At 50.4% G+C, this 22372-nt stretch overlaps 1 protein-coding gene across 2 annotated transcripts; it reads left to right on the forward strand.

Moving 5' to 3' along the window:
• The first annotated feature begins 11875 nt into the window (after nt 1-11875).
• On the forward strand, nt 11876-20846 carry Oas1e (2'-5' oligoadenylate synthetase 1E). Of its 2 annotated transcripts, NM_001009492.2 has the most exons (6): nt 11903-12113; nt 13008-13296; nt 15150-15346; nt 18260-18492; nt 19127-19280; nt 20240-20846. In NM_001009492.2, the coding sequence occupies exons 1-6, from the start codon at nt 11931-11933 to the stop codon at nt 20267-20269; spliced, it is 1086 nt and encodes a 361-aa protein (NP_001009492.1). In that variant the 5' UTR covers nt 11903-11930; the 3' UTR covers nt 20270-20846. The 2 variants fall into 2 exon arrangements, with proteins under 2 accessions (XP_063127640.1, NP_001009492.1); XM_063271570.1 differs by lacking the exon at nt 20240-20846 and having other exon boundaries at nt 11876-12113; nt 19127-19635.
• Nucleotides 20847-22372: the final 1526 nt, after the last annotated feature.

The following is a 22372-nucleotide window of genomic DNA, read 5'->3' on the forward strand; positions in this document are numbered from 1 at the left end:
CTTGGCCACATGGCCAGATGCTGCTGGAGATACACTGCAGCCCTCAGGAGCCCCGTGGCCCAGCCCCTTCTCGGTCAGTTCTGCCTGCCCTGATTGGGCCCAGACTCAGCTCTGCCTGTCCTGATTGGGCCCAGACTCAGCTCTGCCTGTCCTGATTGGGCCCAGACTCAGCTCTGCCTGTCACGATTGGGCCCAGACTCAGCTGTGCCTCCTCCTCCTCTCAGGGTAAAGTAAACATGGCTTGCTGGAGGTTGGCAGTTCTTGGACACTAGCTCAAGATTCTCACCCCTTCCTCCTGGCTTGTGCCTGCCTCTCCTGCTTTCTCCCAGCCTTCTGTGGGGGAGGTACCCCCCCCCCAGCTCTGGAACTCCATCTTCCATGGGCGCTGTACACCAGGGCCCAAGTATAGGGCAGGCTTGTGGGACGACGTTTCTGAAGTCCATGCCATGTGTTGGGCGTCTTCGCAAAGCCCCGGTGTGTTCCAAAATGTTAATGTCAGAGGAGGAGCACCTGGCCAAAGTGAGGGAAAGACACAAGTCTGTGTGCGTTGGGGGCAGGGGGGAGACAGCGTTTCCTACCCCATCTCCCCATGCCGTCTCTGTCATAACCAAGAGAGAAGAACAGGTAGCCTGTTCAGGAGTTCCAGTGTTCTTGAAAATGCTCAACCTGGTAGGCATGTCCTATGCCGGGATCAGGGGTCAGCCTTTTTCAGGATGGGCCTCCCTTGGCTGTGTGGCAGTAGAGCAGTGTACACAGAAGGGTTCTGAAGTCTTTGACAGACTTCTCGGTGGCTGCTGTATTGATTAGTAATGTCTGCTGCAAGTACTGGGAAGGGGGTGCCTCAGAGGGCTTGCTTTGCCTCACATTTACCCCGTAGTCACCTGATGGCAAGTGGCTTACTTCAGGCAGTAAATGGGTTGACCTGAAGGCAGCTGACTTCAGTCACTGTGGAGGTGGGCCTTGGCCAGCATTGGGGAAATAATTTCAACTCCCCACAGGCGGGTAGCAAGTCTTTAGGAAGGTGAGTTTGAAAGAAACTCTCGGGGTTCCCAGGTGATCCCAGGAACCAGAGACATTATCCTGGATAACTTGGCCTTGAGAGGAACTGACCAGCTCAGCAGGAAGGGGCTCGCCTTCCCAACAAATTGCTCATGTCTTCCAGGGACTCGGTTCCGTGGGGTTAGAGATCCTGTAGTGGAGCCAAGCAGGGTCGTGCACACCTGCAACCAATCCCAGCCTCCTAGGGGTGGAGGTGGGGGAGTCTGGGGGATCAGGAGTTCAAAGTTAGCCTAGGCTACAGATGCAGTTCAAGGCAATCTTGGGCTATATGGGACCTGTAGAGAGGAGCTGGGTGGGGGGAGTGCTTTCTAGATTTATTTATCTGGCTTTCAGGTTGTTGAGAATGTGGGATATGGATCTGTCAGTGAAGGCTCCTTCTGAGCTGGGAGGTTCTGAAACCCAGGTGTGGTGTCGAATGCTCTGTGCGATTCCTTGTTGCCATGACTGTGGTAAGCACTGGGCTAGAGTCTAAGGCCCAGCTCCCCCCATTCCTAGACTCCTTGGGTCTTTATTTCCTCATCTGTCTGATAAATGATCAACTGGACAGGTCCCCACTCAAGTCTTCTGGGTTCTTTTGTGTGTGTGTGTGTGTGTGTGTACATGCTCATAAGTGTGTATATGTGTGTAAGTTGTGGTCAAAGGTCAACAATGCTGTCTCTATTGTACTCTGCTTATTTTTTGAGGCAGGGTCTCTCAGTGAACCTATAGCCCACGGCTGGGGTATAACCCTCTGGTCAGTGAGCACCGGGCCTCCTCCTCCTCCTCCTCCTCCTCCTCCTCCTCCTCCTCCTCCTCCTCCTCCTTCTCCTCCTCCTCCTGCCTCCTGGTACTAGGATTATAGTCCCACACCTCCACACACAGCTTTATTGTGTGTGTTCATGATATAGGTGGAGCATTGTGTTGTGACTTGCATGTGGAGGTCAGGGGACTCTATGCATATTTATGTGTGTGCCAAGGACTGAAATCTCGTCTCTGAGCTTGTGTGGCAAGAGCAGTTACTCACAGCCATCTTGCTAACCCACAGCTGGGTCTTCAATAGGTTCTGGGGGGTCTGAACTCAGGTCCTCATGTTACCAGGCTCTCTACTGACTGAGATGCCTCCTCAGGTCCCAGGATCTCACATCCCTTGGTCCCACAGTTGTTGTCATGTCTCCAAAGATGGGGAGGAGGAGGAGGAGGAGGAGATGAACACATGCCTCCTGCTTGTGGGCTCCCACAACATGGCTTCTCAGAAGATGAGGGGTTTACTGGGTTTCTTTAGCACATCTGTCTCTGCTCAGGATGAAATCAGCCAGACAGTGCCTCTGCTCAGTTACTACACTGTACCCCAATAAATTTCTTGTGTGGTCCCCAAGCCTCTACAAGCCCTGTTTGGAAGGCAAAAGAAACTTCTAGAAACCAGCAAGGAAGAGAAATAGGCCAGCAGCATTCTTGGATATTCTTACTTTATTTCTGGCTACATCAGTGCAAAGAAAGGCAGTGGGCATCGTGCATGCACCCGGGACTTGTGTTCTATGTGGAAGGGTGGGTGCGTGTGTGAGGGAGGGCATCCGGGCACTGCGAGCAGGCTGCATTCCGAGTCCAGAGCCAAAACCAGCATCAGGCTTGGGTGACTCAGTCAGCATGCTTTCTCCTAAAGGTGACCATGACAGGGAAGTGGGCAGAGCATTGGATCTATGGGGACTAAACAGGGAGCCATGGGCAAGGGGGAAGACGGAAGTGGGAAGGCCAGCCACCTTGGGGCAGGCAGAACCTGATTCTAGAAGAGAGTCATTTCAGGGAAACACAAGAGTCCCTCAGGAACAGCATGAGTTACTGCGAGTGTGTGGTGGGGAATCCCAACTGACATTGGAAGGAACAAGCAAGACTATGCGACTTGGGAATGGAGGTTATATAGTCTGGGTCTTTCTGACTCTATAGGGAATGGTGGGGCTTGGGTTGCTGATGGGGAAAGACTATCAAGATGGGAAAAGCCAGACTTGCCTCTCATGCGAGGAAGATGGCCTGACTCCAGGCTCAGAGGTACAGTCCTCTTGATTTGTGGTGGATCAAGAGAGTTCTGACCCGATTAAAGCTCTAAATATTGTTATTTGATCACCATCAGGAACCAGAGGGAAGAGAGTGGGGAGAGAGAAAGAACAGAGGTGGCTCTGAGTAAGAGTTCGCAGGGGTGTGGGGTAGGGGGGAAGGTCCTTTGTTCTTTGCAAAGAGTAGAGGAAGGATAGAAGATGGGGTCCGGGAGCTAGCCCTGTGCCACCTGTGCCCATGTGGGGACCATGGATGAGAAAGAGAGATCCTGGACCGCAGGATGTCTATAGTGCTGCCATGCACCCAGGCTGTGCCGGCTGCGGGCCCCAGGCTCAGAGATAGCCAGCCATGCCAACGGGAGATGTGGCGATGTCAGAGTTTGGGGCCCAGCTTCATCCAGCTTGTGAGGTTGCTGGCCAGGCTGGGGCACAGGGGTGAGGCTCTGCCTTGCATTTCTAATGTGGCAGTGGGAGTAGAAGAGAGGCTAGAGGGGAGGGGTGGGGTAGGAGGGTGGCTGAGGAGGTATTGACAGAAGGTGAGCAAGGAGAAGGGAAGTGCAGAGAGAGAGAGGTTACTTTTTCTAGGAAGCAGATGGGCAGCTTCCTGGAAAGGGAGGTACAGGCCTCCTATTTATTCTCTGTGTCTAGTTCCAGGCATGTCTAGAGTTGGGGACATACCTGATTTTTTTTCTGGGGTGTTTTGTAGGAACAGAGGCAGCCTCCATGTATAATTTCTGCCCCCTTCCCCCACCACTGGCCACTGGTCCTCACAGCCTGAGGGGTCACCATGGGGACACGAAGATGTTAAAGGTCAGTGCAAGCCAGCAAGAAGGTCTTTGGTAGAAGGACCTGAAGTGGGGGAGACTTCAAAAGTTCACGGTTGGCAAGGGAGGCTCTGCGAGGGGAGAGCAGCTGGAGCAGAGACGATGACAGCAGGGCGCCAGGTCCTAGTCGCTCGACACGTGGTTCTCGTTCTGCAGTTGGTGCCAACGTTCAATCTTCTTGTCTTTGTTCTTCAGACACTCATATCAATGTTTCAAGCGCTCGCCCTTGGCCAAGATCCCCAGCTGGCAGCCTCCTGGGGATGAGCAGAGAAGAGAGGGAGGGGCAGGTCAGTGGAGAGGGACACCGTGGCCAGTCATGTCTCTAGACCCAAGAGTAGAACTGAGAGAAAGACTGCCACCAAACAGTGACACCCACAGCCCTGCCCATTCTCTGAGAGGCCTAATGCTGTGTGACCATCAATATTATTGTCCCTCTCTGAGCCTGTAGAACAGGCCATGGCTTCCACCTGCAGCACCATGCCAGGACTTCACGGTTACAAATCCTCATCTGACTTGAACTCTTCTGTGTTTGTCTCCACATCCTGGGCATTCACAGTCCCTTCCCACAGGGTCCGTTTCTTCCTCACCCTTGCCTGGAGTCTCTCTCCCTGGACCGTGCTTACAATTCGCTATCCTTGGGTTTTGTAAGCACTGGTGGCCCTAAACCCTTTATCTAGATCTTGTATCGAGATTAAAGGGGACTCCTTTGTGCCTGCTTCCTGCAGAGGATACACACTCTGCTCTCCTGAGTTCAGTCATTCTGCCATGGTGTGTACCCCCTTTCAAGTAAAGGCACATCAGTCATATTTATTATTCAGACAAAGAAGGGGACGCCATGACACATCATCAGTAGCCAGTCTCTAGAGAGGCCATTGTCAGTATTTGCCCTACGGAGCAGTGAGGTCACCTGCAGGCGGCAGGCACATCTGTTGCCATGGTAATGGCCATACATTCCCAGCATACATTGGTTCAGCTCCCACCTTTACCTGGGAGCAGTTAAGTCACAGTTTAAATAAAAGGCAGGCCCTTCCTGCCCGCTTCTCTTTTTCTCCATCCCCTCCACCCTTGTCTCCGTCGTCCTCCATAAACCTCTTCTACGTGGGGACTGTACATGCATTTACTGAGCACTTGTAACAAGAGCCACAAAATTCTCTCCTGAAAACCAGCATTGATCTCTTAGACAAGAAACCGAGACAAGAATCCTTGGCTCCTTCTGTCCATGCTCCCATGACAAGATTCTAGACCTTCTCCATCCCAACAAGAAACCGTTTCCCAGCTGCACATGACCCTGGAGCCCTGGAAATCTGGCCGGTGTGCGCCAAGGTGCAACATGCACGCTGGGGTCCACAGCAGTGCAGGAAAATAAAATTGTGTGCAAACCGTGACCAACGATGACTTTGAAACTTTGTCTGTGTGAGGATGAGACTTGAATTAATTCACAGTGCACTGACTCAAACTCAAAACTAGTTTGACCTCTCGCGTTTCTTCCTTTCCTTTCTTAATTTCTGTCTTTCTATTTTTTAATTCTTTTTTTTTAAATCTTCCTTTTACTGGATCTTATTGTACATCTAGCCTGGAATTCACAGAAGTTCAAGTATCTCGGGGTCCCAAGTTCTGTAATTACACACACACACACACACACACACACACACACACACACCCCAGAATCCATACAGAGACCTAATGGTTCTACAGATCGGTGTGCTGAACCAACATCTTGTGATTACATAAATACATTAACCCCCAAAGACTTCACATGTTCTAGGTCCACTTGGGACTGTCCGCTGTTTACTAAGAAGGCAGGAAACTGCTCAGAGCCACCATCACCCTCCTCCTGTCCCCAGTGTTCACTCTCAGTCTCTGTGAAGGAGTTAGGAGTGAGTCTCCCTGGCCCCCGTTCCTTCAGTTCTCACTCTAGCATCCCTGAGGACCAGGAGCCCAAACGCCCACAGGAGTGAGAAAATGCATATCCCATGGACCACAGAGCCCTTCACACTCATCTGCCTGGTGCTTTATCCGAGCCTTCGGTGCACATGGTAATGCTGGTCTATGATTCCTGTCTTGCCTCTTCTGAAACACTGCCAGATCCACAGAGAGGGTTTTAGTAAACCATAGCCATGGGTCTTCTGCCAAGCTGGGGACCCATCATGTCCACACTAGACTCCTTCCCTCTTCTCCAGCCCCTTCTGCACTCAGCACTGGACACTGGCTTCCAATTGGACCAATCCCTGCTTATCTTGGGCCTGGTTCTCCCCTTTAGGTCTGTCATGCAGTGGCTCCCTCATTCCCAGAAGGAAGATGCAGTCAACAGCCCCCTTACCCCTTCCCCCAGTTCCTGACTTCCTCTCCAAGCAGGACACTGGTGACACTCGGGTACCTCCAGAGGAGCCATGGAGCCACAGCAATTGTCCCAGACCCTGCCCTCCCCTTCTGATCTTGCTTATACTTGTAATCTCAAGACCCAAGAGAAAACACAGACTGTCTCTGTCCTCGGCCTGGCACTGCCTGTGGTTTGGTGACATCTGGACACCACTGGCAAAGAGAGGCAGAACCTGGGACATACAACACACCTGGGTCCCACACTGGTCCTAAGGAAGGTCCTATCCTGAGGCATTTGACATCCTCTCATGACGGGCTCAACGCACAGAGTGTGGTGGGAGGGTAGAGGCCGAGACTGGACAGCTGGAGCCAGCAGAAGGCACAGGTGGAGGCAGAGTCTTGATTGTAACACTGGAAAGGACCCACCTACTGATGTCTGCACTTTGGGTTTCTTACCCAGAGCCTCTCGGCTCTTTGAACACTGTTGTCACTTTGGCACAGGCAAAACCACACAGTCCCTGCAGTCCCTGCAGCCTTACGGGGTGGAACAGCCTCCTTGCCTACTCAGTGACTCTGTGTCTGTCTCTCACACACAGTCTGCGCCTTCGTTTCTGTTTCTTCTGGGTTTTATTCCCACCTCTGGGTCTTTGCAGAGTCTGTCCCCAGCACCCTGCATGCTGTTCCACATCTGCAATTGCCTGGAGGTCCTGTGTTTTTCTATCCTTGGCTAAGAGGTCCCTGCCTCAGGCAGCAACTCAGGAACCCTCTCCAGCTGCCCTCCCTGCCTCCCATAGTCTTATACATTGAACTTCCTGAGAATGGGGAGGAGGAAGAAGAAGAAGGAGGAAGCCACGGGGGTGTTAAAGACTCTACAAGGCTGAAAGCTAATTAGAACTCAGGGATGCAGAGTTGGAATGTTGCAGAACAAGAGCCCAATTATCATGGGCTCTCTTCAGCACCTTTAACAGGCACTCAGTGCCCACCATTGGGTCTTACCCAGCAGGGAACCCTGACAATAAGGACTGGCCTGGCACGATCTGCCCATGGGTGCACTGGTGGCAGGGATCTTATAGGGAACAACTGGACACTTTCTCACTGGATTTGAGGAGGACTCAAGAAGGACCTCTCTGACCAGCCATCGCCTGATGCTGAGGTTACCTGGATCACTGACAGCAGCAGCTATCTCCTAGATGGGCAGCACAAGGCCAAAGCCGCTGTGGTAGATGGGCAGCACGTGCTCTGGGCAGAACCATTGGTCTCAGAACATCAGCCCACTCCTAGATCTGGGAGCTGGAAAGGGAATCAACATCTACAGGGATAGCAGGAATGCCTTTGCCACCGCCCATGTACATTGGGCGATATACCAGCAGGGGGCGCTCCTGACATCCAACAGCAAGGAATAGAAGAACAGAGCTGAGATCGAGGCTCTCCTTAAACTACTGAAGGCGAGAATCATCCACTGCCCAGGCTACCAGAAAAGAGAGACTTTCATAGCTAGGGGAATCAACTTTGTGGATAAAACAGTGAAAAAAGTTGCTAATAAAGACACTGCCACAGTTACGGTGCAACTAATAAAGACAAAGAAAAGGGAGGTAAATGACTGGACTAAGGACTGGCCCCTTCTACAGTATTCCCCAGAGGAAATAGCTCAGATCTCTGGTTACCCCACTAACTATTACCTTAAAGAATATGGACAATGGAAGATAATGGAAAACTCATCTCGCCTCAGGTCCAAGCAAAAGACCTACTCGCCCAGATGCACCAATGGACTCATCTGGGTGTCAAAAACAAAACAAAACAAAACAAACAAACAAAAAAACCCTATTACAAGCAGTCAAAGGTTCTCAAGTATTTATCTTAAACCTGAGGCACTTGGCAGAAGACATTGTAGAAAAATGCCGGTTTTGTCAACAGATATACGCCTGCCACACCAAGGTAGGGAAAGGGAAAAGACCCAGGAAAAGGGAAAAGACCCAGGGGAAACAGGCCAGGCGTCTTTTGGGAAGTGGACTTTACCGAGGTCAAGCCTGGAAAATATGGCTACAAATACTTCCTAGTTTTTGTAGATACATTTTCAGGACGGATGGAGGCCTTCCCCACCCAACAGGAGACCACCGCCATGGTGGCAAAGAAGATACTAGAGGATATTTTCCCCAGGTTTGGAGCTCCTAAGGTAAGTGGATCAGATAATGGGCCTGCCTTCGTATCTTGGGTAAGTCAGTGGCTTGCTAAGGTCTTGGGGGACTAATTGGAAACTCCATGTGCATTTCATCCCCAGAGTTAACCGAACAGGGAAAGCAAGCTAATAGTAACTGGCTCAAAGGAAAAAACCTGGGCACTTAGACTCTATAAACACTGGCATGATGATGGGCTCCTTTTTACTGTTCAGCTCCAGATAGAAGTCCCCATTGCTTCAATGGGACCCAACAAAGAAATGGCCATTGTGCCACCAAAATGGCTGGAGTCTCCCCTTCTGACATTTTAGTCAGCCCATACAGTAACCCCCTATGGGCTTTAGAGAGACCGATTTTATACCCACCTAACCTAGCCCCCTTGACTGATCTCATCCAGAAGACAGTCCATGTGCTGAATGAGTCTAATCCTGAGGACACTAATTCTTACTGGCTCTGCTATGATATAGCGCCCCCTTATTATAAGGGCATTGCTTTTATCTCTTCAAATATCACCCTGCCCAATACATCATCTTCCTGCAGGTGGGCTCAAAAATCAGAACTAGGTCTTACCTTACAGGCAGTGAGGGGGCCTGGACTCTGCCTGAGGCAGGTCCCACTGTCCCACCAGTTTTTGTGCAACTCTTCCTATTCCCCAGGTTACCAAGTTTCATACATTATATTGCCCCACAATGGAAGGTGGACTTGCTCCACAGGCCTGGTACCCTGCGTTCACACACAAGCACTGAACTGAACAAAAGATTTCTGTGTCCTGGTGCCACCAGTCCCGAGGCTAATATACCAACCCTTTTGAGGAAATACTAGATAGATGGGCAGAGACCACCAAGTCAAGAGGGAACCTTTAGCTATAACTGTGTCCTTGCTACTGGGGCTGGGGCTGGGTACAGCAGGTGCCGCCACTGGGAGCACCTCCTTAGTACTCCAGGGACAGAGATATCAAGAATTCAGAATAGCTATAGATTCAGATATTGAAAGAATTGAGACTTCCCTCTCCTGTTTACAGGAATCATTTCTCTCTGAGGTGGTCCTACATAACCGACGCCGTCTAGACCTCTTGTCCCTCCAACAAGGAGGGCTCTGTGCAGTCCTCTGGGAACAATGCTGTTTTTACGTAGACCATTCAGGAGTGGTTAAAGATTCTATGGCCAAAATTAGGGAAGGACTTGCCAAGAGAAAAAGGGAAAGAGAACAGGCCCCAGGATGGTTTGAGTCCTGGTTTAGTAACCCTCCCTGGTTTACCACCTTGATTTCCACCTTGCTGGGACCCCTGATTATTTTACTTCTACTGCTGACTTTTGGCCCCCTGCATTTTAAACCACTTAGTAACTTTCATAAGGGAACGGATTAACGCAGTTCAGTTAATGATCTTAAGGCAACCATACATGCAGCTAGAAGCAGGGAAGCAAGAGGACGAGCTAGAGGACCACAGGGCTTCAAGATTGAAGCTATGCTAAAAGAAAAGGGGGGAACAAAAGAGCCAGAGTTGGGGTCAATCTAAGGCCAGTGGGAAAGTTCCACCGAAAACCTCCAAGCACAAAGAGCCCTCCAGGAATACAGTAGTTAGTTCCTGGAGCAACTGCAAACCAAAATAAAACTACCTGTGACTCCCAACGCCCCCACCCCACCCCCTAGAGTCCAGAAGAGTCCGATGACTAGGAGTTGCTTTGCCCCACCGTTAGTACCCTGCCTAAGTTCCATGCCTAGTTACCAGTTGTTTAAGTTACCAATTATTTGCATTTTGCCCCAATTGTTTGAAAGGTATATAACTCCTCTATCGTCTGATCAGGGTTGCCTCCCCTCCCCTCCAAAAAGGGAGTCAACCCTAATGTGTTGGAATAAAGGTTCCTCTTGCAGTTACATCGATGGCTGCCTCCGTGTGTCTCACTCAGTGGGGTCCCGGATAGGGGTTGATTCGGGCCTCACAGGCTCATTAATGCTCCACTTAAAGCATTCCATGGCTTTCCAAATTCAAAGTCAACAAATCCACATTCTTCCAAACGAAAGCATGGTCAGGCCAATCACAGTATCCCTGGTACCAACTTCTGTCTTAGTTAGGATTTTACTGCTGTGAACAGACACCATGACCAAGGCAATTCTTCTAAGGACGACATTTAATTGGAGCTGGTTTACAGGTTCACAGGTTCAGTCCATCATCATCAAGGCAGGAACATGGCAGCATCCAGGCAGGCATGGTACAGGAAGAACTGAGAGTTCTACATCTTCATCTGAAGGCTGCTAGCAGAATACTGGCTTCCAGGCAGCTAGGACAAGAGTATTAAAGTCCACACCCACAAGTGACACATCTACTCCAACAAGGCCACACCCACTCCAACAAGGCCACACCTCCCAACGAAATTTCCTCTCTTCTGTTCCTTGTTGTCTGCACCAATTGCAACAGTGATTTTAGGTGTGCGGATCATGGTGCACTTTGTGTGTGGTGTGTGTGTGTGTGTGTGTGTGTGTGTGTGTGTGTGTGTGTGTGTGTACGCATGTATACATATGTGTGTGGAAGAGCCTTGTTTTTCCTGTTTAAAGAAATAGACCCTCATCACATAGAGAAGGCTGGCCTCGAACTCTGTACCTTCTGTATTCACCTCCCAGGGCTTGGGATCACAGGTGCAGACCATCCTGCCATGATGAATATTCACTCCTGCTGGGCAGAGAGAGGTTGGCATGGAGACAGGCTCACCCTCATGGGGGTGTGTCCTGGACACAAGTCAATACTCTATGCTACTGGAGTGGAGAGTGACAATTGATGACCCAGGTGACTACAGCTGGGGACAGAGGCACACCCCTGAGACCTCAGCACTTGGAAGGACAATGGGAAGACCCCCAAGTTCACATCCATCCTGGGCAAAGGAGTGAGATCCCATCTGAAAGAAAGATGTGAAACCTTTGTCCTTTATTGAGGACAGATGGAGGTGGGGGTAGGAGGCAGAGAGACTGTCTCTGATGGTGGCTTGCATGACGATCACATCATGGGTGTGCATCTGAGAACCCACAGAACTGTGAGACCCCAAGTCTGACCTTCAAGCTAGCTGTGACCTTGAAGACAATATCCAGTATGGACCAGTCCCCTGTGACAAACCCACCACAGCTGTGCTGGAACTGCCGCCTGCCATCTTCTGGCTTTCTCTCACTGGCTCTCCATGTTTTAGTGGTGTGTGTGTGTGTGTGTGTGTGTGTGTGTGTGTGTGTGTGTGTGTGTATCAAAGGACTTTTCTTTAGTAACAATTCAAGATCAAGAAGGAAAAACAACAGAAACTATCTTTTTGATGCTTCTTGCCTCCTGGTCCACAGCCAACTATGAGGAGGGTTTGACAATCTAAAGAAATGCCAGCAGATAATCAAACCCCAGAGTGTCAGGGAGCCCAGGAGCCAGGGGAGGCAGGTGTAGAGTCTGATTTGCATAGCTCCGCCCTTTCTGGGAAAGAGGAACCAGGTATGGATATAAGGGGCAGCTGACTCCTGAGGCAAGGCTGCAGTCAGCACACATTCCTGACCTCAGGATGTCGAGGCGACTCGCCAGAACCCCAATCTGGAGGCTGGACAGATTCATAGAGGATCACCTCCTTCCTGACACCACCTTCCTTACTGAGGTCAGAGCAGACATTGACTCTATATGTGCTTTCCTGACTGAGAGATGCTTCCAAGGTGCCACCCACCCTGTGAGGGTCTCTAGGATTGTGAAGGTGAGTCTCATTATCCCGAGCTTACCAGGATGGGGTGGGAGAGAACTCTCAGAAGCCAGACTGCAGTCCTTAGTGGGGAGCGAGTGCCACCTACCTACTCTGTGCCCAGTGTCCTCATGTACACCCGCAGCTATGGCACAGGGCAGAGAACAGAACAGAGATCCCACCTGCTGGCTGACTGGACTGAGAGAAGGAAGCTCATTGCCCACGTTTCCATCTGTCAAATGGGACTTTATGACAGCAGCCCCTACTTCAGTCACTGTGAAGGCTGCAGAAATGTGATTCTGTAATGTCCACTCATCTACATCAGGGGTGCAAGTATGTTAGTGATCCTGTGCAGCATTTTATTTAGGGAGGACCTCTGCATATCACTTATTAATTATTTTCTCAAAATTTTTCTTTTTGTGAATTCAGTTTTCTTAATTTTAACATTTTGCCCTGTGGGCTTTATCATTGTTACAGACATGGTCTATGCCTTTTAATACTCTGCTAACAAAGAGGATTATGGCAACAGTTTAGTATGTCTGTGGTATTTACTCAGTCTTCTCTGTTGATTACAGCCCAGGCCTTTGTACTTGAACCTGACCTCCCCAGAAAGTCCTCTTCCATCACTACCACATAGACACAAACATTTAAATCTGGATAGAAATAGAGAAAACAAGGATGTTCATCATACTGTGTCTGGCTTATCTCTACCATAAGGAGATCAGGACTGTCTATTCTCCTCCAGAGATCCTAATTTCACTCTTCAGGGCTGAATAGAATTCCACTACACATGGGTCAGCTTTCTCAGCCCAAGGGTCACTCTCAGGGATGGACTCCTACTCTGTTCAGCATCTGGACTGCCCAGCATGGCTGTCCCTGTCCCTTGTCACTCTCATCCTTGTCTTTCAGGGTGGCTGGTTCAATAAATACACCATGCTTAAGGGAAGGTCAGAGGCCACCCTGGTGGTGTTCCTTAACAATCTCACCTGCTTTGAGGATCAGTTAAAGCGACGAGAAGAGTTCACTGAGGAAATTTGGAAACACCTGTGCCAGTTGCAGCAAGAGAAACAGTTTAAACTGAATTTTGAGGTCCAGAGCACAGAACAGCCCGACTCCAGGACTCTGAGCATCAAGCTGAGCTCGCCCCAGCTCCAGCAGGAGGTGGAGTTTGATGTGCAGCCAGCCTATGATGTCCTGTGTAAGTCAGCCAGCAGCAGAGCCTCAGCCTGCCCTTCCTCACCCCTGAATCCTCCCCTCTCTGTCTCAGTCTCTCTCTCTCTCTCTCTCTCTCTCTCTCTCTCTCTCTCTCTCTCTCTCTCTCTCTCTCTGTCTCGGTGTGTGTGTGTGTTTGTCCTGGGTTTGCAGTTTTATTATGGAAACATTTATTGTGTTAATTAGGGCTGTGGGGGAGGGGTTGCCTAGTCTCCTAGAAGTGTCTGTAGGCTATGAGTCCCCAGCTGTAAACAATTATACAAATTCAGCACACACTTGGGCTTCCTCCACCCGATACGGGACAGGCAAATGTGATGGCTGGTTTGTTTTCAGATAGGTGGGTGGGCCAGCTTCATGTCCACCTATCAGACAGTGAGCCTGAGGAATTCTCCTGTCTCTACCTGCCCAGTTCGGGGATTTCAGGTGTAGACCCCCTGCACACACATCTCAAACTCCCACATTCACACACATATGTTATATAGTTGCACATTAATGTTCCTCTCCGTTAACATCTCTCATATCAGGCCTCAGAGACACACAGTGTGTCTCCAAAATTACAAATTGCCCACCTCTACCCAAAGACTATTAGGAAAACCCATGAAAGACCAGGATGGGTTTGGGGACCTTGGAGAACACTTGGGGTTTTATATTTGGGGGACACAGCACCCTCTCTTGGCCACTGTGTGAACTGCTATTTACTTTGAGACAAGGCCTTTGGCTTAGGAGAGCCCTGGAAACAGTGCAGTCTCAGGCAGCAGGGACTGAGAGGGCCAGCCTGGGACCAGGACCAGGGCAGCATGCTGTGGGAAGCTGCAAGAGGCTTAGAAACCTGTTCAGTGGAGGGGGCTCAGAGAGTGACCCAGAAATGAGCTGGGAGAGGGCTACCCCAGAGGCCTGTCTTGCTCAGAGACTTGCGCAGCCTGTGGCAGCTTTCCAGTAGGATGGGAACTCTTTCCCAGAAGGACTATCTTGGGAATGCTCATGGGGATGATGGCCAAGAGGACCCCAGTCACAGCCCTAACGTGGGTAACATAGCAAATGAGACCTACTGTGTGCTGGGTCCTGAAATAGTAATTAAGGTCTTGAGCACTTCTTGGGACACTGAGGGACTGGACTTGTCCCAAGTTCCATCAGTGAGTGATTTGGGTCCATGCCAGCATCAAAGCCTGATTGTATAGCCTACTGCAACCATGGCCACACACCTGCAGACACCCAAGGCACAGCCTTCACCCTCCTAGACTATTAATGTGCTCACACACCTACACATAGCCACACATACACACACAATTCCATAGCCTGATCCATTGCGAAACTTCACAGGACACACACACTACCACCATAAACACCACCATCACCAAATCCTGAAGCTCTCAGTACCTGGACAATCAAAACCACATGACATTAAGTTAGGCACTACAGAGATTCATGCCCAGCTGACACACAGTGCCTAGGGAGATAGCTAGTGAATAAGGGTGACTGCTGCACAAGCACCAGGACCTGAGTTCAAATCCCCCACGCCTGCCTAATCTTAGGAAATTCCACACATTAACTTGTCCCCTGGTGCTATGGGAACAGAGACAGGAGAATCTCTGTGGCCTGACGGATGCCAGCCAAGCAACATGATTACAGAGAGACCCTGCTGTAAAGGCATCCCACTGTCAGCAGTGAGTGGCACAGGCTTTCAGGACCGATGCCTGTGTGCCATTCTGAGGTATGGTGGGCTCATAGCTCTATGGAGAATGATGCTTGCTGCCCCACAGACAGTGATCGTGACCCTAGAAATGCAGACGACTCTTATATCAGGGTTGAACCCAAACACGAATGAAACTTTCTTTATAGATGAGCTAAGAGACAAGGACGACTTTAACCCGGATAACTACAGGGAAATCTATGCCCGCCTTATCCGTGAGAGCACCACCCTGGAGATGGAGGGCGAGTTCTCCGTCTGCTTCACGGACCTTCATCAGAACTTCCTGAAGTATCGTGCACCAAAGCTGTGGAATATCATCCGTCTGGTCAAGCACTGGTATCAACTGGTAAGGCATGTGGTTCAGACACTGTGGACCCGATGTGTAGAGAGTGGGATTCAGGACAGATATGAGGTCTATTCTAGTTCGCTGTCTGTTGACATGCAGGCTTTATCACATGACCAAGAGGACCTTGGGGAAGGAAAGGTCTGACGTGGTTACACATCCCAGTCACAGCCCATCGTTGAGGGAAGTCAAGACAGTAACTGAAGCAGAGACCATGGAGGAACTCTGCTCACTGCCTTGATCTCCATGACTCACTCAGAATGCTCTAATCCACAGAGCACACGCTCAGGCATGGCACCAACCACATCCATCACTGGTCACGAACATGTCCGCACAGACTACCCTGAACCAGACCGATTGATGGATTGTCTCGATTAAGGCTGCCTCCTGCCCAGTGAACCCTACCTTATGTCTAATTGGCAAAACTCACTTTCACAAATGACCCACTTTCAAATTGATGCTCAAACACATCAATTGAACCTTTCCTTTTCTGACTTTTTACTCAGATGTCATGTCAACATCATGCAATTAAAAAAGCAATCTAGGTTTAAAAGTACAAAGATTAAGGGAATAACATTTGAAATGTAAATAAAAATATCCAGTAAAAGAAAAAAGTACAAAAATACATTTTTTTAAAATTTTAACATGTAACAAGACTAGTCTCTCGAGGGAGGTCTCATATGAAATTTAACACACTAGTTAATAAAGTCTTTCTTACTCCAAGAGGAAAGAACCAGGTCCCTGTCACAATCGTAGGAAAAAGCTCAGTATCTGATATCTGGGACTCACAGTTCACTGAGCTTCTCGGGCTCTGGCATCCACAGCTCACACAGTAGGTCTCAGCTCACACAGCGGGTCTCAGCTCACACAGTAGGTCTCAGCTCACACAGTAGGTCTCAGCTCACACAGTAGGTCACAGCTCACACAGTAGGTCACAGCTCACACAGTAGGTCTCAGTTCACACAGCGGGTCTCAGGCTCAGGCCAGCTCTGCCCTCACATTGCGCTGTTCCCGACAGTTGTCTCCTGCTCAGGGCAGGTCCAGTGTCTCAGGGTCTCCACTGCCATTGAGGCTGCACTTTCACCAATGGCTCCTCCTGGCCTCTCTCAGTGCCAGGGCTCAGCTGCTCCCCATGATGGCTCCAAACCTGCAGGTTTCATGGGACTTGGAGCCAGGCAGAGCCCTCTGCAGTTCCAGGTGTGGCTGACACCTGCAGATGCAGTCTTGGGGCCCCTGCACAAAGTCTTCTGTTTGCTGACCATGAGGAAACTCTTTCCAGAATCCTTGGCCCCATCCTGCTGTTTCTAAGCTATTTGAGCTGATTCTCTGCCCCAGCTGATGAGAAACCACTGATTCTTAATCCAAACACAGCACACAGACAGCCCAGATGAGCCTTCGCTTTTCTCTGAGACTTCACACTCCAGCCTCTGCCCCCTGCCTGCCTCTCAGCCCTCCTGTCTTCCATGTTCCCACAAACGACCGACCCCTTAGGCTCTCAGCTCTCCACAGCTTTTCTACGCATAGTTCCAAGGTCCTTTCTCAATCCTCCCAAAGAACAACATGGCGGGTCAGTCACAGCAGCGCCCCCTCCCTAGGACCAGTTTCTGTCCTAGTCTGTGCTCACTGCTGTGGTAAAGATGATTCTGGAAGGTAAACTGGGGAGGAGAGGGATTGTCTGCCTCACATTCCTGCACCACACCCCATCACTGAGGGAAGCAGAGGCAGGAACTGAAGCACAGGCCATGGAGGAGCACTGCTAGCTGCCTGATGCCCTCGGGAATCAGTCTGTGCTTTAAAAACAACTCAAGACCATCTGTCCAGGACAGTCATGTTCACAAAGAGAAAAAAAAATGGCACAAAGTGGGAAAATAGAAAATGGAGGAGGAAAAGTGGTGAGAGGCAGAACAGAGGGGTTCAGAGATACCAGGGTTTGGGGGAACAACAGGGGGCAGTGTTGATGTAGGAGGGGGAGGGGATGGGGATGGATGGCTTTCCGTGCTTGTTCTAAGTGATTTCTTCTAGTCCACTTTCTAATCTGCTAACTCTCTCTTTAGCCGTGTCTAATTCAGTGTATTATGGCTGCTGATTTATTTGAGTCTCTGCATACCTGCTTTATTCTTCAGTGAACCCTTCATGTCACTTTCTAAGCTTTCTATTTCCCCGTCATTTCCAGATATTACCTCATTCTGTGCGTGACTTCTCAATATTTTTCTGGACTACCTTTTTCAATGTATGTGTGGTGTTTGTGTATATACCTGTTTGGGGGAGCGCACTGTATTTGTGTGTGCTTGTGTGTGCATAAGATTGTGGAGGCCGGAGTGTGAGGGTTGGTCCTCGGTCACTCCATACCTTATATAATCAGTCAGTGTCTCAGACGTGACACACTGTGTGCTGGATCAGCAGTTCTGGACAGTCCTGCAGCCCCTGGAAACTCCATCTCCAGCCCTTTAAGCTAGGATTATGAGTCAGCTTCATCAAAAGCCTCCCACTCATGTAGATGCTGGGCATCTGAGTTCTAGTTCTCACCCGTGCATGGGGAAGGAGGCACTTGACCCCTGAGCAATCTCTCTAATCCCTTCCCCTTCACTTCAGAGACCATGAGAAAAAAACTTCCATAGTGAGCACTCCTTATGTCCTGCCCCCACCCTCACTCCTAGCTGTCACTCATGGTGTCTTGATTCCTCTTGTGCCTGCTAGTGAATGCTGTCTTTGTGGAGCACACAGGGTCCATCTCAACCACTCAGCTCTTGGCTATAGCACAGGAGGGGCCATAGAGTGAATGTAAACGACTGGGCATAGTGTATGACAATAAACCTGTAAGGACATCATCAGGTGGCAGCTGAATTGAGCCTGAGAGAAGTGGCCCCCACATAACAGCTGAGAGCCCCGTTTTTTTCATTGCCTTTCTCTTCTCAGTGTAAGAAGAGGCTGAAGTATCCGCTGCCCCCACAGTACGCCCTGGAGCTGCTCACGGTCTATGCCTGGGAGCGTGGGCTGGAAGACCGCCCTGCACTACATACAGGCCACTGTTTCCGAAGTGTCTTAGATCTGATCACAGAGTACAAGAAGCTTCGAATCTACTGGACATGGTGCTATGAATTCAAAAAAGAGACCTTTGACTATCTGAGCAGACAGATAAAAAAAGACAGGTAGCTTGTCCCCACGTGGCTGTGTTCCCCGTGGGTGTCAGGCTGCAATGCGGTGAAAAGGGAGAGGTGGGAGCTCTGTGTGGATGCAGCATCTCCTGCAGTGGGTGCTGTCACCTGTCCCAATAATACCCTGGGAGTTGGAGAATGGGGAGGTGTCTGCTGTCTGCAGAGCAGTCTCTGACATTGTCTAGGTTCAAGCGGCAAAGGGAGGGGAGAACATGGACTGGGAACTGAGATCTCCCAACAGTAACAGCATCTCATAAGGGCTGTGAGGCACCAAAGACCTTTAGTGGCCTAATTACCTGCAAATAATAGAGTGACATGGCAGTGACATGTCTTGATCCTGTGTTGTCTTCAGTTTTCCCATGAGACTGGCGGGTCCAACTCTCCCCATCTCACAGATCAGAGAACCTGAGGGACCTGCCCCAGCACACACAGCTACTAACGGGTAGAGGATTTGAACCCAAGTCTTTCAGGTCATGCCCAAGGATCCCTCCAGTCTTGCTGTATTCTGTGGGGCAGGGACAAGGACAAACTTGGATAAAGATGCTCTACTAGGCTCCCCTGACCCTGTCAAGTGGCACCTGAGGCCCTGACCAGATGCTCAATTCCCTCCCTGAATGCTGTTCTGCAGGCCCGTGATCCTGGACCCTGCTGACCCAACAAGGAACGTGGCTGGTTCAAACATCCAATCCTGGCACGTGCTGGCAAAAGAAGCTGCGGTCTGGGCGCGGTCGTCTTTCTTTAGGAACAGTGATATGACCTTTGTCAATGGCTGGAAAGTGTCGGTGAGACCCCTGTCCCCTTGTACACAAACTTGGGTCACTCCATCTCTTTGGAGAATGATTCTCTCTGAGAACATGGTCTTTGCCTTAAGGTCTCCACATTCCTGTGGTGGCCAGTTGCTTTCCTTCTTTTACAGCCATTTTTGTGACAATCAGATACTATGGGGTGGCAGGATGGCTCAGTGGGTAAAGGCACTGCCAGCAATGAAGACCGAGCTTTGATCCCTAGAACCCATAAGGTAGAAGGAGAAAAACACCCCCCCAAGTTGTCCTCTGACCTTCATCTTCATGCTGTTACACACGTGGGTATACACACATGTACACAGGTACACCCGGACAAACAGATACATACACTCTGAGAACTGAAGCCACTGGCTCAGGGACACTTGGCTAGAGCGTGTTAGGGCTGGAATTCCCGCGACTCCGAAGCCACCGTCAGGTCCATGAAGCATCCTGTCTTCCCTTGTCTCACTGTCATGTGGCCAATGGGACTCGGCAGGGCTGTGTCACAGCCACAGAGGGACCTGCACTTGGACCTGTCCCCTCCTGGGGCAGAGTCTGCATAATACTAGGGAACTGATGATGTCACTTGTGACCTTAGGGTAGGGGTGAACGTGGACAGGTTTAGTGATGTAGGAAACAAATCTCAGAAGGTCAGGAAGGAAGGGAGAGGGGACATAGAGGGAGGCAGCTGTGGGGACAGTGGCTTGCAGTGCTGTCCTTCAGTAGAGAGATGGCTAGGCCATGTCTCCCATTTGACTGATCTATGAATGTAGTGCCTGCCTGCGGGGCCATAGTCGTAAAGGTGTCCTGATGGCCGTCTTTCCAACCTCCGTGTATGCTGGGCCCCCTTTCTGAGAGCGCCACATGTACAGTCATGGTACCCACCCTCTGGGCTGGTTTACATCAGATATACCCCCATGGAATGCAGACTCCTGAGATGATTATGTTTTTCATTGCAGGCACAGAAACAAGAATGTGTCTACCAGTGAGCACCACAGCCCTTGCCCAGGAGGCTCTGGAGTCAGGGCCATGTGCTCCTCTGCTGCAAGACCTTGTCCTGGAGAGAACAGTTTGGCGCACCAGGGTCCAGTGAGGGGCATCCAACCTGTGATCAGACTCCAGGCTTCTATTCCGTCCTGCCCATGGGACAGCCTTCCTCACAGCCTGCTTCACCTGCCTTATCCCCCACAGTGTTCTCTGGGAGTCAGACTCCGAAGGAAAGAGAAGAGCTCAAACGTGGCTTCTGTCTGTCCACCTGTGGGGAGGCTCTGTCCACAAACATGTCTGATCATGAACAATCGACCACAGCAATCCCTGAGGGAGTGTGCACTCGGAGGGGTGAGTCCTCAGCCCACATAGGAACGGCTCAGCAGAGGAGCGTGGCCCGGGAACGCTGGGGATCTGGCCAGTGTGCATCGAGGTGCACTGTTGGGCAAAGTGTGAGCTGGGGTTACGGCAGTGCAGGGAAATAAAATTGTATGCACTTTAAAACTTAGGACCTTAAAACTTAGATGTGTGTGCGTGTGAGGATGAGATTTGAAGCCCTGAATTAAAGTAAAATGCAAAGAACTAAAGTGAATTTCTTTATTCTCCCTAACTCTTTCTCTTCCTGCCTGCCTTCCTTCCTTGCAACTGTATGTTATATGTCCTACCCTAAACTGAAACTCACAAAATTCTACCTGTCTCGAATTTCTAAGTTCTGGAGTTACACACACACACACACACACACACACACACACACACACACACACACACCACTTCGTACAGAGGATAATGGTTCCATAGTTCAATGTGCTGAGTCAACATTCTTACAGATACACAAATACATTAACTGTAAAATGCCCACTTTTGCAGTCTACACTTGGGCCCCTTCTCACTGTGAATGCACTGAACTTCTGAGGACTACCAGCTCCCAGACCCTCCTCCTGTCCCCAGACCCTCCTCCTGTCCCCAAACCCTCCTCCTGTCCCCAATGTCCACTTTCAAACTCTGTGAAGGGGAAGGGGTGGATCTCCCTGTCCCCCATTCATTCAGTTCTCCCTCTAGCAGCCCTGAGGACCAGGAGCCCCAGTGTCTTCGGGAGAGGATGCCTGAGCCTGGACCATAGGGCAAACCACGCTCTCCTTGTACATTATCTGAGCTGTCGGGGGACCCAGTGATGCTGCTCTATGATTCCAGTCTTGCCCTTCTGAAACACACCCAGATACAAAAAGGGTTTAGGAAACAATGGCCTGTGGTTCCCTACCAAGCTGTGGGTCCATCCTGTCCTCCTTCGACTACCCAACATTAATGAAATTCCATGCATGATCTGTAATGGCTGCCTCCCATTTCTCCATGCTGGAGTATCATCCCCCTCTGTGTGGATCTTTAAGATCAAAGATGGCAGTTGTGGGCATGGCTTAGTAGGGAAGGACTTGCCTAGTGTCTGACAGAGGGAGAGGGGTGTGTGTGTGTGTGTGTCTGTCTGTCTGTCTGTCCATGTCAGGGTGCTTACCCAGAATGCATGAGGACTGTTAAAGAGAATCATCCTGAGTTGCCTGTGGCTTTGATGTCAGAGCTGAGTAAACCACCAAGACCATCGTGGCTAAGCAGTTCTCTTCTCTCAGGAGCCGTCTGCTTGCCTTTGGATGGCGTGTGTATGTAGTATGAGGTGAGGATGGGCTTTCTGTCCTGTCAGAGGATCACCAGCTTCCCGAGTCGTGCCCAAGAGGCCTCTGCCCTCCATTGTGTGCTCGGTACCCTGCTCAGGCCCCAGTTGACCATCCCGAGATCTGATCTTCCCGAATGTCAGGCGGCCCAGGTGAATGCAGACAAATCGCCTCAGATGAGGAGAGCTGACAGGTGGACACAGAGCACTGGGGAGCAACCTGCAGACATTTCTGGAAATGTGCTCTCAGGCACACCCAGAGGTGTGCTTCCATTTAGGGTCTGAGGCTAGAGAAGTTGGCCATGAAGATGAACCATCGTGGATTATGGGAAGGATCCCTGAGGGTTGAATGGGGCTGAGGGCAGTGGCAGTCACAGCAGGTCCCTCCCCCAGCTACCTGAATCCAGCCTCAGAGTTGGAACCCCTGAGTGCAGATGAAGAGGCT

The sequence above is a fragment of the Rattus norvegicus genome, chromosome 12 (genome assembly GCF_036323735.1).
Source record: "Rattus norvegicus strain BN/NHsdMcwi chromosome 12, GRCr8, whole genome shotgun sequence".
Classification (NCBI taxonomy): Eukaryota; Metazoa; Chordata; class Mammalia; order Rodentia; family Muridae; genus Rattus; species Rattus norvegicus.